Source organism: Sus scrofa, chromosome 14 (assembly GCF_054392235.1).
Source record: "Sus scrofa isolate SSC_HxYL_T2T_F1_AM1 chromosome 14, Sscrofa_HxYL_maternal_Yorkshire_Landrace_v2.0, whole genome shotgun sequence".
Lineage (NCBI taxonomy): Eukaryota > Metazoa > Chordata > Mammalia > Artiodactyla > Suidae > Sus > Sus scrofa.
In genome coordinates, this window is record NC_139396.1 from 66,616,053 (window position 1) to 66,630,944 (window position 14,892).

The 14,892-nt window shown below is 54.5% G+C and overlaps 1 protein-coding gene across 8 annotated transcripts in view; it reads right to left on the reverse strand.

Annotated features, from left to right (window-relative positions):
* The window catches only part of TTC28 (tetratricopeptide repeat domain 28), a 609,616-nt gene that overhangs the window by 31,446 nt on the left and 563,278 nt on the right, over positions 1-14,892 (reverse strand). For all 8 annotated transcript variants that reach the window (XM_084993547.1, XM_021074051.2, XM_084993545.1 and 5 more), the window contains one exon: positions 10,420-10,560. In XM_084993547.1, coding sequence (XP_084849673.1) covers positions 10,420-10,560 — 141 coding nt within the window. The remainder of the gene's footprint in view (positions 1-10,419; positions 10,561-14,892) is intronic.

The following is a 14,892-nucleotide window of genomic DNA, read 5'->3' on the forward strand; positions in this document are numbered from 1 at the left end:
ACGCCTGTGTGCACTCATATTCTTGGCAGGCAGGGAGCACAGCCCAGGGAGCCTGGGCTGCCACCAGGACAGCAGGATGGGGTGACAGCAGTATTGTGGCACCCTCTCTCTGCACACCCCTCGTTTCACTCCCTAGACACATGTCTGCCTGGACTGTGGGCTTGTAACCTGACTCGAGGCGCCTGAGCGTGATTCATCAGGCCACAGACACCCAGGGGGAGTGCCATGTCTCCAGATGAGGCAGGTCCTTTGGTGACCAGTGGGGCACTCCGCAAACCCCAGGGCCCTGAACTGAACAGCTCCTGCTGGAGAAAGAGGCCCAGTTCTGCAACCCAGACCCCCCGGGTACAAGGAGAACAGCATAACCGAGCTGCATGGGGAAGGTGGCTGCCCAAAGCACACTACTTACTTAAAAAAATCAGAACCACATGTGCGGCCCCCTCCCTGGTGAGCAGGGTACCCAGGGCATAGGACGTCAGGCTGGGCGGGTGCTGAGGCCTGGGCAGGGTCCCCTGCTGGCAGTGGAGCTGCTGAAACATGGCTCCTGGAAGTGGAGGGCAAGGGAGTGCCAAGGATCCTAGCCTGAGGCTAGTCTCTCACCCTCTGCACATTACTCTATGCATCTGCAAAAAGGGGAAATGCTGCAATGAGTGTCAGGATCAGGGAGAACGAGAAAAATGTTGGGAGTCTCATGAGGGGACAAGGACTGAGACAGAGGTCTGGGCAGGAGGGTGGGAGATGGCTGGGCTGCCTTTTTACTGAATCCATGAAGTACCAGAGGCATCTTAAGAGGCCCAACAATACTAACCAATTTCAAATGCATCACTGCCCACACGGTGCCAGGCACAGTGGGTCTAGAGAGGGGCTGGGCCACAGGTCACTGCACTGGGGTGTGAGGAAGGAGACAGTGCCAGCAGAGGTCCAAGGTCACAAGACCCTGACTAGTCGCTAGTTAGGCAGAGCCAGGGGAGAGCTTTCTGGGAACAGGCCGTTTGATGTGGGCACAGGGGACAACCTGAAGTTAGGCTCCCCATGGACAAGGCAGGCAAAGCCATTGCAAGCTGAGGAAACAACACAGGGAAAGGCACCACTGTTGGGAACGGAGTCCTGGGGGAGCTGGGGCAGTGAGTGCTGGGGGCAAGCGTGGAGGGTGGGGCTGCAGGCCTGAGAGGCAAGGGGCCAGGTGGCTTGTGCTGCAGGGAGGCCAGCCCAACCCCCTCAAGCACCAGACCTGGATGAACAGGAAGCTCCTCCCCTAGGCAAGGCCGATTAGAGGAAGGCTGTGCTGTCTACACCCTTCCCTGAAGGTCTCCAGGGCTGGTGACCAGGCTGGGATCTCACCCCTGGCAGGTCCAGGTGGGAGGCCAGTCCATTTCTTTGGTCAGGGCTGGTAAACACGTGGCCGGTCAAGGCATCTGTGGCTCTGTGGAGGTTTCCGGGGACACTCTTTGGGTATCTGTATGCTTCCAGGGGAGGGTCTCAGGTTGGGACTCACTGAGGTCCTCACCTCCACAGAGCTGCCTTGTACAGACTGCAATCAAACAGCTGCCTTTGTGCATTGCTTCTGTTTTTGCTACAACATTTACAGTGACCTACGGTGCCTGTCTCACTGGGGGGTGCTTGCCTAGAGATGTGCATAGAAACATCCATGATACTTCAAAACAGCCAAGCAGGCAGCTCCTTAGCCCCGAGCCCAGGAATGTTCACAGACAACACAGCAGCCCACCAGGGTGCCCCCATCTCCCAGGTGTGAGACTCTGACAAGCCATGTCACTTTTCTACTCTCCACTTTTCCTTGCTTGTAAAATGAAAGCCTGGACTAAATTCCTTGTAGGTCTCTTCCAGTTTTAAAAAATTAAAAATTGACTCAATCTAGGAAGCCATCAAAACTGCGGTGGCTTTTTTAACACCCCTGCTGACAGGACACGACCACAGCCCCCTAAGCCCTCCTGGAGTTTGCCTGTGTGAGCAGCAGAGTGCCAGGGCGTGAGTGCAGCTCTCAAGTGCCGCAATCTGTCCAGAGAGTCAGCACTGCCAATGCACGTCCTGTGGTCAGGATTCAGAGTCACAGTTGAATGGCCACGTTCCCCTGGGCTCTGAGCCCTTGGCCGCAGTGGTTGACAGGTGTGAGTGGGTGTGTGAGATGGTCTGCTGCCTGCTGTCCTCACAGGCACATCTGCCTCCTTCCTGGCAATGTCATCATGGCTGAGTGCATCCATCGCACTGTGGAAGCTCCACGGGGCGCGACCTCGGTGCTGTACTGCTTTGAATTCTGCAGGGCTTTTCAGCCTGGCTGATGTCTCTCTGCCTCAGCCATCTGGTCTCTAAGACCAGAGAGAGGATGGTGCTTCAAGAGGGTGGAAATGTTTCCCATAAGGCAAGAGTATGAAATGCAGGAGGGGCCGTGCTCCCCGTTTAGGTGCCTACAGGGCCTGCCACATCCACACCACCTTCTCAGGGCCCCAGGGAGCCGGAAGGCTCTTCCTTTATGGATGAGGAACTAAGGTTCAGAGAGGCCAAGAGTCAGGGTATAGCTCACTGGTAGAGCATTTCACCACAGAGAGGCCCAGAGACCTGCACAAGGCTGCCTGGTAGGGCAGGGTCAGCCTTCCTCCTGGCAGGGGAGGGGTTTTATTGCATCCTTCCAACCTTCAGGACACCCTGAGAAACCTGTACCTCTGACACCTGGAGTTCCAGCTGCTGGGTCCACAAAGTTGAAGCTGGCAGCAGGGGACCTCTCTTGGACTTTGCGGAAGCCTGAAGGAGGGACCAGACTCCTGGGACACCCAGCTGCACCACCAGGCAGCTCCAGCAGGTGGCAGTGGCTCCCTTTCCTTGAGTCCTCCATCTATGGCCAGGGACCCCGTATGGCTAATTGACAGCCCAGCTCTCAGCAAAGAGGGTTTTCTCACACCACACCGTGGTCTTTATCAGCTCATTCCTCAGATGATGTTTATTAATCTACTTCTGGAGAAATATTCGCTTCCCATGCGGCATGGCCATCTGTGTGGTTACAGGGAAAGGAAAGGGAGCGAGCTGGTATCCAGGGAGAGGGGAGGCCGGCAGTCAGTGGGGAGCTGCCTGGTCTCTGTGCCACAGGATACAGAGCTAGGACATGATATGTGAAGCGCTTGGGGTTGTTCATGTCTCTGGAAGGATAACAAACAGCAGGTGCCTGGTAGCACTTGCGGCTCATGATTCTCCCTTTGGGGATGAAGAGATCTATGCCACAGGCAGGGGTGTTATAACTGGGCGGTCCCGCAAAAGACCCTGTGTACTGGGCTGGCTCAGGCTCACACACATGATGCGGCCCCTAGCCAAGGCCATGTCTGGGGCAGGCATGTACCTGCTGAGTGTCGGGAGGCACTGGGGACCAGGGGATGTGCTCCTCAGCCTCAGCCCAAAGTACCACTCTGGGCACCAAGCTAGTTGCCCCGGCTTCCTGTCAGGGCCCCATTAAGGCGAGGGGAAGGTCACGTGGGGAGAGCAGAGTGTGGTGCCTACACACATTGATTTCTCATATTTTACAGTCAAAAATAGTGAGCTGGTTAAGAGCAGAAATGGCTGAGCTGAGGCTCGAGCAACCTCCGGTGGGACTAAGGGCAGGGCTCTGCTCAGATGGTAGAGCCAGCCTGGCACTGAGATCCTATCCACCCATCTCAGCAGCACACAGAGAGGAGCTCAAACCTAAGCTCAGTGCATCCAGAGAATCTTGGAGACCGAGGGCTCTGTGCACGTAGGCGGGCTGCAGCGTCCCTACACACACTTCTGCCCAGAGGCAGGGGCCCCAGCAGAACACAGGGCAGCAGCTGGGAAAGGGGTGTTTCATTAAGGTTTGGAGGGTGATCTGACTGAGGAGGAACTAGCTTTATGGCCTCCATGCTGCCTCAGAGGGCTTCTCCTTTCCCCTGCCTCCTGTGTCCTCCCCTCTGCTCTCAATTCCTCAGCAGGCACTCAGGTCCTTCACACCTGCTGCCTGGACACTGTGGCAGAGTGAGCTGGGCCAGGAACACTCACCCCAGGCACATCTGGCCCTGAGGTCTTTAGGGCCTCTGGAGAGAGGGGAGAGAAGGAACTGTGGGACATGGGGCCTTTTCTGGGGTGAGCCAGAATGGGCAGGCATGTGTCCATCACTGGCATCCTCCCCCTGCACCGCCAGCCCCTCCACTGTTACAGATGAGTAAGTGGAGTCTCTAGGCTAAGCATCTTGCTTAAGGCCCATGTCAGGGGCAGGGCCTTTCTTCTCAGTGCAGGCAGGCAACAGGAAGCCTGCAGCTCAGGGGCTTCTGTTTTCTGGGGAGTTAGAGGCCTAGTGCCACCACAGCCTCAGGCCCTGAACCCACTTCTGAAGTGCCCAGAATGGCAGACACTGCACTGAACACTGGTTTCCGGGCTGTCTGCGAGGAGGACTGTGTGCAGATCAGGGTGTGCAGGAGTGGGGCACAGGAGGAGGCGGCCTCCCATGGAGCTAAACTCATTCCAGGGTGCTGCCTTCGCTCGGACACAGGCCTCCTCGGCTTCCCAAATGTCTTTATCACATTTTCACCTTCCAGGGGCCAATTCAGGAGGCTGCCGGTCTATGCTCACAGCTGCAGGGTCCTTGGTCCTGGTCCTGCCTCCATTCCTTGTGAGCCTTGCAAGCCTCAAGAGCCCCCAGATTTTGTGGTGGGGGCTTCCTGCCTCACAGCCAAGGAGGTGGGAGCAGCCCTGGCAGACAGAGCCAAATTCCAGGGGCTCTGCCGCCTGTGGAACCACTTGGTTCCTTTCTCCCCACCCTTGGCCTGACCAGGACACCCAAAACCCCCTGGGATCCCTGAACTCCGAGTGGTGTCTTCTGAGGGAGCAGGAGCTGGCCTGAGACTTCAACATGCACCTGGGTCTTAATCTTAATCTTCTACAGCAAAGATTAATTGGCAAATCTATTCTATTCAAGCAGCCAGAGATGCCTCAATTCAATTTTGAAAAAGGACTCTGATACTATTCAGTGGTTCTCTGCCATGAACATCCTCACATGAACGGTTGTCTCTTCTGGGAGACAAGGCTGTCAAATGCTGCATTTTAAGTACTTATTCAATAAGCTGTCAGCTCTCTCGGCCTGCTCACTTCCTTAATTATCAGGTCTGGCTCCCTCTGTGGGAGAAGAGCCTGGACGCTGGCTGGGCTCAGGCAGAGACCCCTACTCTTCCGGTGATGCTGATTTCTTTCAAGCCCAGGATGAATCTGGGCTGCATGTGGCTTCTCTTGCTCTGAGCAATCTGGGGAATGTGGGTCAAGGCCTGTGACACAGGCCTCCACCAAGGGGCATGGGCCTGCCCTCCTGCAGGATCCAAGCTTGATATGTAGTCACCCTGAGGCTCTTTCTGCATTTGAGCAACCTGTCACTACCCAATGAACTTGATTTTAAGGTGACTGTTGACAGTCCTTAACGTCACACCTCACTTCGTTTGTATTTGTGCTGCTGGCAAGAAGCGCAGGCTACGGGAGAGCATGTGCAGCACATGGGGGCCTCAAGGCAGCTGATGGGGACAGGTGGGGAGCCCTAAGGAGGACCCCCCCATCCTGCGAGCTGCGGTTGGCAGGGAAGATCCCTGTCCAGAACCTCTGGCCTGAGTCAGAGTGGAAGACACACTCAGCCCTCTCGCTGGGCCAGCGGGAGAGTGAGACTGAGCCTGACCTGGAGCTGGGGGGACCAGCAGTTCCCAGCAGGGGACAGGCTGGTGGGCCAGCAGCCAGAAGATGCCTATGGAATCTTGGGCCTCATGCAGTAGGGTCTCTCTTCATCATTGCAATATTGCAGCCTCATGACAGTTCAGTCAGCATTCTTACCCCCATTTTTTCCAGATGAAAAAATAAAGACCTCAAGATCACCCCATAATAAAGGTGTAGGCGGGTTCCAAATCAAGGTTTTCCCCCTTACTCTGTGCCTTGCCACAGATCAGTGCCACCACCAGACCTAGAAATGAAGGTAAAGAGAACCCCGTCTGCATCAGGCCTCCCAGTCCACAGTGCCTCCTGAGGCATTGCTGTAGCCTGCGTCAGGATGGCCAGGAGCCAGATGCAACGCGGGTGTTTATGAAGAACCATAACCATGTGTCCATGCAGACACTGCACAACACACTGCAGAGAGGGACATGGGTTTGCACAGCTTGTATCTTACTGACCAGGCTGACCCGGCAGGGACAGCTGCCCTCCTCTCCAGTCACTGCTCTTCCCCATGCCCTCAGGAGACCTGGGCAGAAGCCCAGCCTCAGCACGGCTCCACTGCAGGTGGCTCCTGCTTGTGGACCTGGAGGACAGGGCGGTTCTGGAAGCTCTCCTTCCTTTCCACTGTCAAGGCCTGACTCCCTGGGGTTCGGGGCAGTCAGGGGGAAGGAAAGGCCCTGCTGTCACCCTCCAAGTGTCTCCCTGGCATATGAGGGCTCTGCAGGGGTTCCCTCATGCACCCTGAACAGGGCAGCCCACTCTGGATCCCCACCCCGGCTCCCCACCCCCTAGTCCTTCTGTGGCTGCGCAGCCCATCACACTTGCTGCTGAGGTCCTCTGCCAGCAATGGGGAGGGAACCAGCAAGTGGCTGAGACCCTGCTATCTGCCTGTGGGGAAAGCACACATCTGTGCCACACAAATCCCTTCTCTCCTGCCCAGTCACAGGAGGCTAGTCCCACAGGGTGGTGGTGCTCCCTCTTCCTGCAGGACCCCCAATCTTTGTCACGGACTTTCTCAGAGGACCCCGACCAGGCTGAGGAGTCTCACTTGCTGACTCCCCAACCCAAACTTTTAGAGGCGGGGTGGTCTGTGGCTGGGTGCTAGTTGGTGGTTGCGAGCTAAGGGAGCTCTGTGGCCCCTGTGGCCCCTCTCTACAATGAGGAGCTCTAATACTTCTTTGCCCTCTGTTTTAGCTCTAGCCACTAAAGTCGGGGCAACAGGAAAGCCCCCTTCTACAACATATCACACATACTGCCATAAGGTGGAAAAGTGAAGACCTAGCATGCATGTGGTATCAGTGGTGGTGACAGAAGTCAGAACATTTCTCTGGGACACTGGTCCTAATGGATCCTGGGTGAGTGTGCCCACAATGCCAGTGTATGGCCTGGGATCTAGAGTCTAGATACAGTCAAAAGCCTGTCCCATTCTTCTTTTCTGCAGCAAATGTGATCTGCTGACTGCCCCCAGGTTCAGATACACACACATGCACACGCACATGCACACGCACATGTCTGTGCACTGGCTTTCAAACTTTGGCATAACTCTCCAAGCATTCTGCAGGATGAAGGGCAGAGGCCTTTCTAGGGGCTATTGCTCAGCCTGGTGGGTCTCTCCAGGGTCAGGTGCTAATAAACAAGGAGAGACTCCTTGTTTTTCCTCACCAGCAGTGCCTGCCCCGGGCTCGACATGCAACTGTGTTTTCTGCCAAAGTGCACAGGCAAGAAGAATAGTGGTAGTGGAGACCTCAAGAACAAAGACCAAGCCGTATAGTGGCAGGGGGTCAGGGGCGGGCAGGAGAGGGAGAATTCTAAGGCCAAATCTCACTTTGCTTGCATCTGCTGCAATAGCCTCATCACCAAGCAGTAAACCATCCAGAACAAAAGGGCCAAGGAGCCCATGGATCTCAGAGCTGGAGGACCCGCAGAGGGGAGCTGGTGCTGCTACACACATGGCTGCTTCCACTTCCCTCCATGGGCTCCAGGGACAAGCACTCTGCAAACCCCAGCAGGATCAAGGTCTGCAGAAAAGCAGCTTCTCGGCCAGTGACAAAACAGCCCACCTCCTTGCCAAGATTCCTGGACACAAAGGGGCAGAGGGAGACCTGGCTGGGACCCCATGCAGGGCGGGACCGCACGCAAGCTGGTAGGGCAGCTGGGTGGTGTGACCTGAAACCCAGCTCTGTACCTGCCGGGGGCAGCCTCCCTCCCCCTCTCCCCCCTCCCCCCTTACCCTGCCACCTCGGCCTGTGCATGGTGTGAGGCTGGGCAGGAAGCTCACAAGGGCCTGAACCATCCTTTCCCTTTGCAGGTCACCCAGAACTCTGCTCCCCTTGGATAGAGGCCAGAGCCCCCCTCCTCCTGGGCTTGTTGGGAAGTGGCAGAGAGCAGACAGCATGGCAATTGTCCTGGACCTCTGGCTCACTGCACTGAAGCTGAAAGAGTGCAGACTGTTTCCCTGCATCCAATCTGCCCTCAGAAGTCTCTAGAAGGCTGAGAGTTCCCGTTGTGGCTCAGTGGGTTAAGGACCTGATGTTGTCTCTGTGAGGATGAGGATTCGATCCCTGGCCTCACTCAGGTTAAGGATCTGGCGTTGCTGTGAGCTGTGGTGTAGGTCAAAGATGTGCTGGGGTCTGGCGTGGCTGTGGCTGTGGTGTAGGCCAGCACCTATAGTTCTGATTAGACCCTTGGCCTGGGAACCTCCATGTGTTGTGGTTGTGGCCCTAAAAAGAAAAAAAAAAAGTCTCTAGAAGGTCAGGACTGGAAAGGTCTGCAGAGACCACTTCTAACCCCTTCATTTCCCTGAGGCCAGGCCTGAGGCCTCAAGCCAGGTCAGGCCCAGACGAGGGAGCTGGGTGCAGAGCAGAGGGGCAGCAAGCTCTGGCTTTAGTGTTGTGGGCCATGCTGCCCCCACCCTGCCTCAGGGCTGTCCTAGTCCTCAGCCTGATACGGGCACAGACTGCATTGTTTAAATGAGCCCATGAACTAAGGTATGATATTGTGCTTCACTGGACCTACCTTGGAGCTGCTTGGAAGGATAACCACCATTTCCCCCAAACAAGCAACTCTATGGCCCCAAATTCGCACCACCTCCCCCCAGGGATGAGGACCCGGGGTATACCTCCTGGTCTGACCTCAGTGTCGAGGCCCTGGAGGAGGGGCACCTGTGATCAAGTCTGGGGGCCTGTCTTGGCACTCTCTCCTGCAAAGTATAAGAGGTGGCACAGGAAGAAAAGGGGCGGGTTGAGGCCACAACCCAAGGTGGGCTGTACCTGCTGCGCAGGTGCATATAAATCCCATCTCTTCCACAGTTCATGCACCTATTATGGTAAGAATCCAAGTTTAGCATGGTCCTTCCCACTTTACTCACAACAGTAGAAAGCCACCAGGCATACGATGCCTTCTGAGCATTATGAAGCCTATCGTGTGCTGTTTATATACTAGCTCCTTGAGGTCCCATGTTAAGGGACCCTGAAAAGTAGGAAGCCTGTCCCCACTTCAGCGATGCGATAAGGATACTGAGGCTGACAGGGGTGAAATCACCTGCCTAGGGTCCAGACCTAAGCCCTGAGCTCTTAGTGCCCCAGTTTACAAGCATGGATGACAGCACCCAGCAGAGTTGAGGATCACCTGCCTCGGGGGCTGAGGAGTGGCGGAGAAGGACAGGAGTCAGCCCAGCCCCTTGTCTCTCACACCTGGTCCTGTCCCCACATGCAATTAAAGCCAGGAGGGGCCCCCGCAAAGGAGGCAGAACCAAAGAAGAACCTGGGGGTGAACCAGCCTGAGGTTCTGGCCTCCTTTCTACAAAGCTGCCAGTTCCTATAGCTCCAGCCTCAGCTCCCGTCCCATTTGGCTTGCCCCTGGGAAAGTAAACACAGGTTTGTCACCCTGACAGCACGATAATGAGAGGAAACCAGGGCGGACATAGCAACAGACAGGGCACACAATGCCCCACACGCAGGGCGGCCAGGCGGAGGCTGCCTCCACCCAGAGCACAGTTACTTCCCTCCCGTGTGCCAGGTTCCACCTGCTGCCCTTCAAAGGCAGGGACTGGAGAGTACAGGATGTCCTTCTGGAAAGGTCTGTCCAAATGTGACCCCCATATTGTTCCTAGGCAACCAAATGACAGCAGGACAGACGCCCCTCAGCCCCTGTTTGCCTGGTCGCAGCTGGGCAATCAGCCCTGATGAAAAGATGCAGGGGTGTGCTGGTTGGCAATTCCAACCTTGCCTCATCCCAAAGCTGCTGAGGCCTATTTGGTCCAGTATTAGGGAGATGGGGCCTGGGTGGATGAGCTTTCCCTCCAGCAATGCTGGCACCCACACTCTCCAAGACCCCTCAGTCTCAGGCCAGGAGGTCAACACAGCTGTCTGGCCCATCAGTTACTGGCCAAAGCTGGCAAAGAACTACGTGAAGCTACTCTGTCTGGCTTCTGCCTGATGTTTGGAAGTCAGCCACAAGAAGAAGCAGCCAACCATCCCCTGGGCCTCCCACCCCAGTGACATCACGCCTGTCACTGCTTTCTCACATGACCCAGGGGCACCACTATGACGCCGAGACCCTGAGGAGCACAGGGCCAAGGGAGCACCACGCTCACTTCTGTAAACTCATGTAGGGGCCAGAAGTCCAACATGCTGGAAGGAGCATTAGCTAAGATTTCATTATCTGCGCTGGGGTCCCCTGCCCAGCACTGGGCCTGGGAGGCAGGGCCACACGCACCTGTTTAAGAGGTTGTTGCGGCGAACCATCCGAAGAAAGCCGGTGGGGTCAGTGACTGAATTGAGCCTGTTGTTCATCTCTTCAAACTGCTGGTCCATGATGTCCCCAGCTTCACTCTCCGTCTCGCTGCTGGCACAGGCCCTGCAGGGATGTGGCAGAGAAAGAAAGCGCTGAGCGGTGGAGGCCTCTGTGAGGCTCAGTGCCAGGCTACCACCCAACTCAGCTGGCGCAACGCCTCCCTGAGGCTGGCGCCACCTGTAGGCACCCTGGCCAGCCTTCTGCTGTGACCAGTGCTTCTTACAACAGCTGCTGCAGAAAGGAGGCACCTGAGAGGCCCCTGTGTCCAGTGTGCGTCCGACACAGGCCAGGTGGTGCATTTGCTATGTCTGTGCTGGGCTGGCCAGGTACTCCGCCTGCGCAGTGCTTGGGTGAGTGTGGAGCGGCAGAAGCGCTGGTCCATTCCAGTCCAGAAACAACAACTGAGTCCCTACCTGAGCCAAGGCAGGGACACACAGCCTCCAAAGGCATTTTTTCCAGATGAGGAGATGGACATGCACACAAGTGGCTGTAGTGCCAGGCAGAGTAGGCCTGTTGAAATGTAGGCTTGAGAAATACTGCCAAGTGGAAGTATTTCCAAACTCAGCATGCAGATGTTATAATTTTTTAATTAATTAATTCATATTTCCCCTATAACAGACCATACAAGAACATTTCACAATGGGTTTTAACTAAATAGAAATACCCAGGAGTGCCTTGATTTCATCAGTATGATTAAAACAACGAAGGGCATATTAATGTAAAAGCCATGCCCTGTGGCCCAAGGAGGCCAAGACAGACATGATGGGAGCAATTGAGTCTGAGGGACCAATGTCCACCGTGCTCATGGGTTTACAATCTACCAAGGCTGGAGGCTCGGCAAGAGCAGGTCTACGTGGAGCTCTGCCTTCCTCCAGCATCCTGATCACATCCAGATTCTTGGGGGAAATGCTGAAAGACGTCTGCCCAGATATATCATCTGGTCCACATGATAACTTTGTTTAAGCCTCCTGCTGACTAAGGACAGTGTGGAAGAGATGAGAGTGCCAGGGCACAGGAGGCAGGGGACAGACATCCACACCAGCCACACAAGCCTCTCAGGTGCTAGAGATATGGGTCTGGAAAGGGACAGGCTTCCTTCCTCACAGAGGGAAGTGGCTAGGGCACTGAGATTTGCATTTAAGGTAGGCATTAGCCAGCTTCAAACAGCCAGGCCAGTGAGCCTGTGGCATTAGGATTACGCAACAGAGAAAGGGAATGACCCCTTGCTGGGCCATCATGGAGCCGAGTGAGACCCTCTATGTGAGGCTGCTGAGTAAACCTCAAGGCTCCATGTGCATGTCAACCCTGGCAAACGGTCAGTTTTATGTGTCAACTTGACTGAGCCTGGGGTGCCAGTCACTTGGTCAAATGTTATTCTGGGTGTGGCTGCGATGGCGTTTCTGGATGAGGTGAATATTTGAATCTGTAGACTGAGGAAAGCAGACTGCCCCCCTCCCCACATGGATGGGCCCCACCCAATCCAGTGAGGGCCTGAATAGAACAAGGGGGTTTGTGAGAGAGGCTCCCTCTTTGCCTGACTGTATTTAGGCTGGACATGGGTCTTCTCCCTGCTTCAGGTGTGGACTCAGATTGGAACTTATACCACTGGCTCTCCTGGGTCTCCAGCCCATCAGACTTTGGGACTTCCCAGCTTTCATAACTATGTGAGCCAACTCCTCATAATAAAATTCCATGTGTGTGTGTCTGTGTATCTGTGTGTGTCTGTGTGTGTCTGTACCCTATCAGTTCTGTCTCTCTGGAGAATGCAGACTAACACACCTGGCAACAGGCACCAGGGGCCTGGCTCAGCCATGTTCCCTGCAAAGTCACACAAATGCCTGTCACCAAGAGAGGTTCCCGGGAGCTGGAGCCCCAGAAAAGGTTTAAGAGTGGAGCAGTCTTCAGGGATGGCAAAGAAGCATGATTTCTGAGCCAGCTACTTACTTTCTTCCCAGAACCACACTGACAGCTGGTAAAGGTCACTAGCCCACCTCTCTTCCAGGCCCACACAGTCTGAACACAGCCCTTCAAACCTAGCACAGTACCTGGCATGCAGTATGTATGCAAAGAGGAACTGCTGAATGAATGGCTTATACCAGAGGGCATTTGATATAACATGCAAAGTATTTCTACACAGATTTAATCTTATCTGCACAACAACCCTGTGAGGCAGTTCTCACTGTTTCCATCCTATTTCTAAGGAGACTGAGGTTCGGAGAATCTGAGGACCTTTGCTAAGGAGCACTGAATTGTAGAGCCAGGACTGAACCCAGCTTGGGTCTTTGGCACTGACTTCCCTACCCCTCCCCATCTAAGGTTCCAGGTGTCTCACACATTCCAAGTCTCTCTGTTGGAGTCTGACCACGAAAGGAAGGATATGGATGTAGGGAGCAAGAGAAACCAGGAAACTTCTGGGCACCTAAACCAATCACCATGGCTTCCACCCTGCTAGGAAGCAGGGAACGAGGTTTTATCCCTCTCACCCCCCTATGGGTGCCAGTCAACCAGGTGAGCAGCTAAAGGCTCAAAATACTCCCTTGGGAGCCAAGGGCTCTACCCAGAGACCCTGGTAAATATCACTCAGCAAGCTCTTCTGTCCAGGGACACGTTTATCATCTGAATGCAAAGACCTGCTTGCAGCTGAGAAATCTTCTTGTCATTCAGCGCTTTGCAAAGGGGAGAAGAATTGGCTGGAACCAGTATCGGCCTGCATTATCTTGCAGTTCCACTCTTGCTGTCAGCCGTAGACTGAGCCCTCAGAATCTCATGCTTAATGGGGTTGCTTCCTATTTCCTGACCCTTTAGAGCACTAACACTGAAGGGAAAGACAAACGGGCGGATGTTTCAGATACGAGAATCTCCCATCTACAAAACAAGCTTCATTTATACCACAGGGATCCCAAAAGTACACTGCCATCAGTGGTGGTCATAGCACAATCACAGCCCCTTATTTCTCTGAGAGATTTTCTGGAGATGACACATCAGCTAGTCTGATTCCATTCACTTTGATCCAGCAGTGATAACTGAGCAGGACTTATGTGTAGGAACCACAGAGGCTAAGCAGAGAGAGTCACATCATACCTGCCTTCAAGGCACCTACAAGCTAGTATGGCTAGTGACTACTGGCTAAGGCAGATTACAAATGAGGCAAGGAGGGTATCAGCCTATAAACAAGACAGGGAGGGCATAAAGCTTTCTGGAAAGTAGCTGCACCTGACAGGCACTTTGAAGGATACACTTCAACAGGTAGAGACTGGGGGTGGTGTCTGGGAGTGGTGGGCTGGAATGGAATGGGATAAGATAACATGGGGCAGGAGTTCCTGTTGTGGCTCAGTGGTTAACAAACCCAACTAGTATCCCTGAGGACGTGGGTTTGATCCTTGGCCTTGCTCAGTGGGTTAAGGATCCGGGGTTGCTATGAGCTGTGGTGTAGGTCGCAGATAGGGCTGGGATCCCGTGTGGCTGTGGCTGTGGTGTAGGCCAGTGGCTACAGCTCCAATTTGACCCCCAGCCCGGGAACTTCCATATGTCACAGGTGCAGCCCTAAAAATACAAAAGGCAAAAAAAGAGAGAGAGAGAGAAAGAGATAGTATGGGCCTATCTGGGGCCCCAGGAATAGTCTAGGTAAGTTGGAGCAGAGAGTAAGAGTGGGGGAGAAGGAGGAGAGAGTGTGGAGGGCCTTGAATTTGGAAGGCAGTTGAGAGCTGTCAGTCTAGGCCTCTGAACAGGGGGTGGTAGGCTCAGGGCTGCTGTATGAGAGACAGTTAACTGGCCCAAAATGGAGAATGCTGAGTACATGGGGATGAGGGAGACAGTCAGGTGGCTATTACCAGCACCTGCTCAGAAACAGCCTTGAAGGCCCAGGGCCAAGCCCAGTGGGGACTGATTGGCTCCTACCAGAAGCACCATTCTCGGGAGTTAATGTTATGTTAATGCATTAATATGCCAGAGTCTCAACAGGTCACATGAGGCAAGCTTTCCACAAGCCTTTGGGCTCTGAGACCTGGACAGTGGCTCCCTCCTCCACCCTGTGCTCTCATCCCCTATCTCCTACAGATAAGCCTGGCTGTAACCCCACCTTCCTGTTTCTTCCTCGTGTTTTGCTCTCTATTGTCACCAACAATTGCTCTGGCTTGTCTTGTGCTGGGTTGGCTATCCCATTGGTCTATGTGTATAAACTAGGATGGCAAGGCTAAGAGTGAAAAGTGAGACAAGAGACATACTACCAAACAGAAAACTTATTTGCCTGAAAATCATTGAAGGGCAAGAGTAAAAGACAACCTGCAGTTAATTTATGGCAGATGGGCCACTGGTGACAAATAGAGAAACTGAAAGTAGAAGCTGGTCTTAGGTGGAAGAAGACATGCAGAACATGCAGACAGGACATTTATTTGG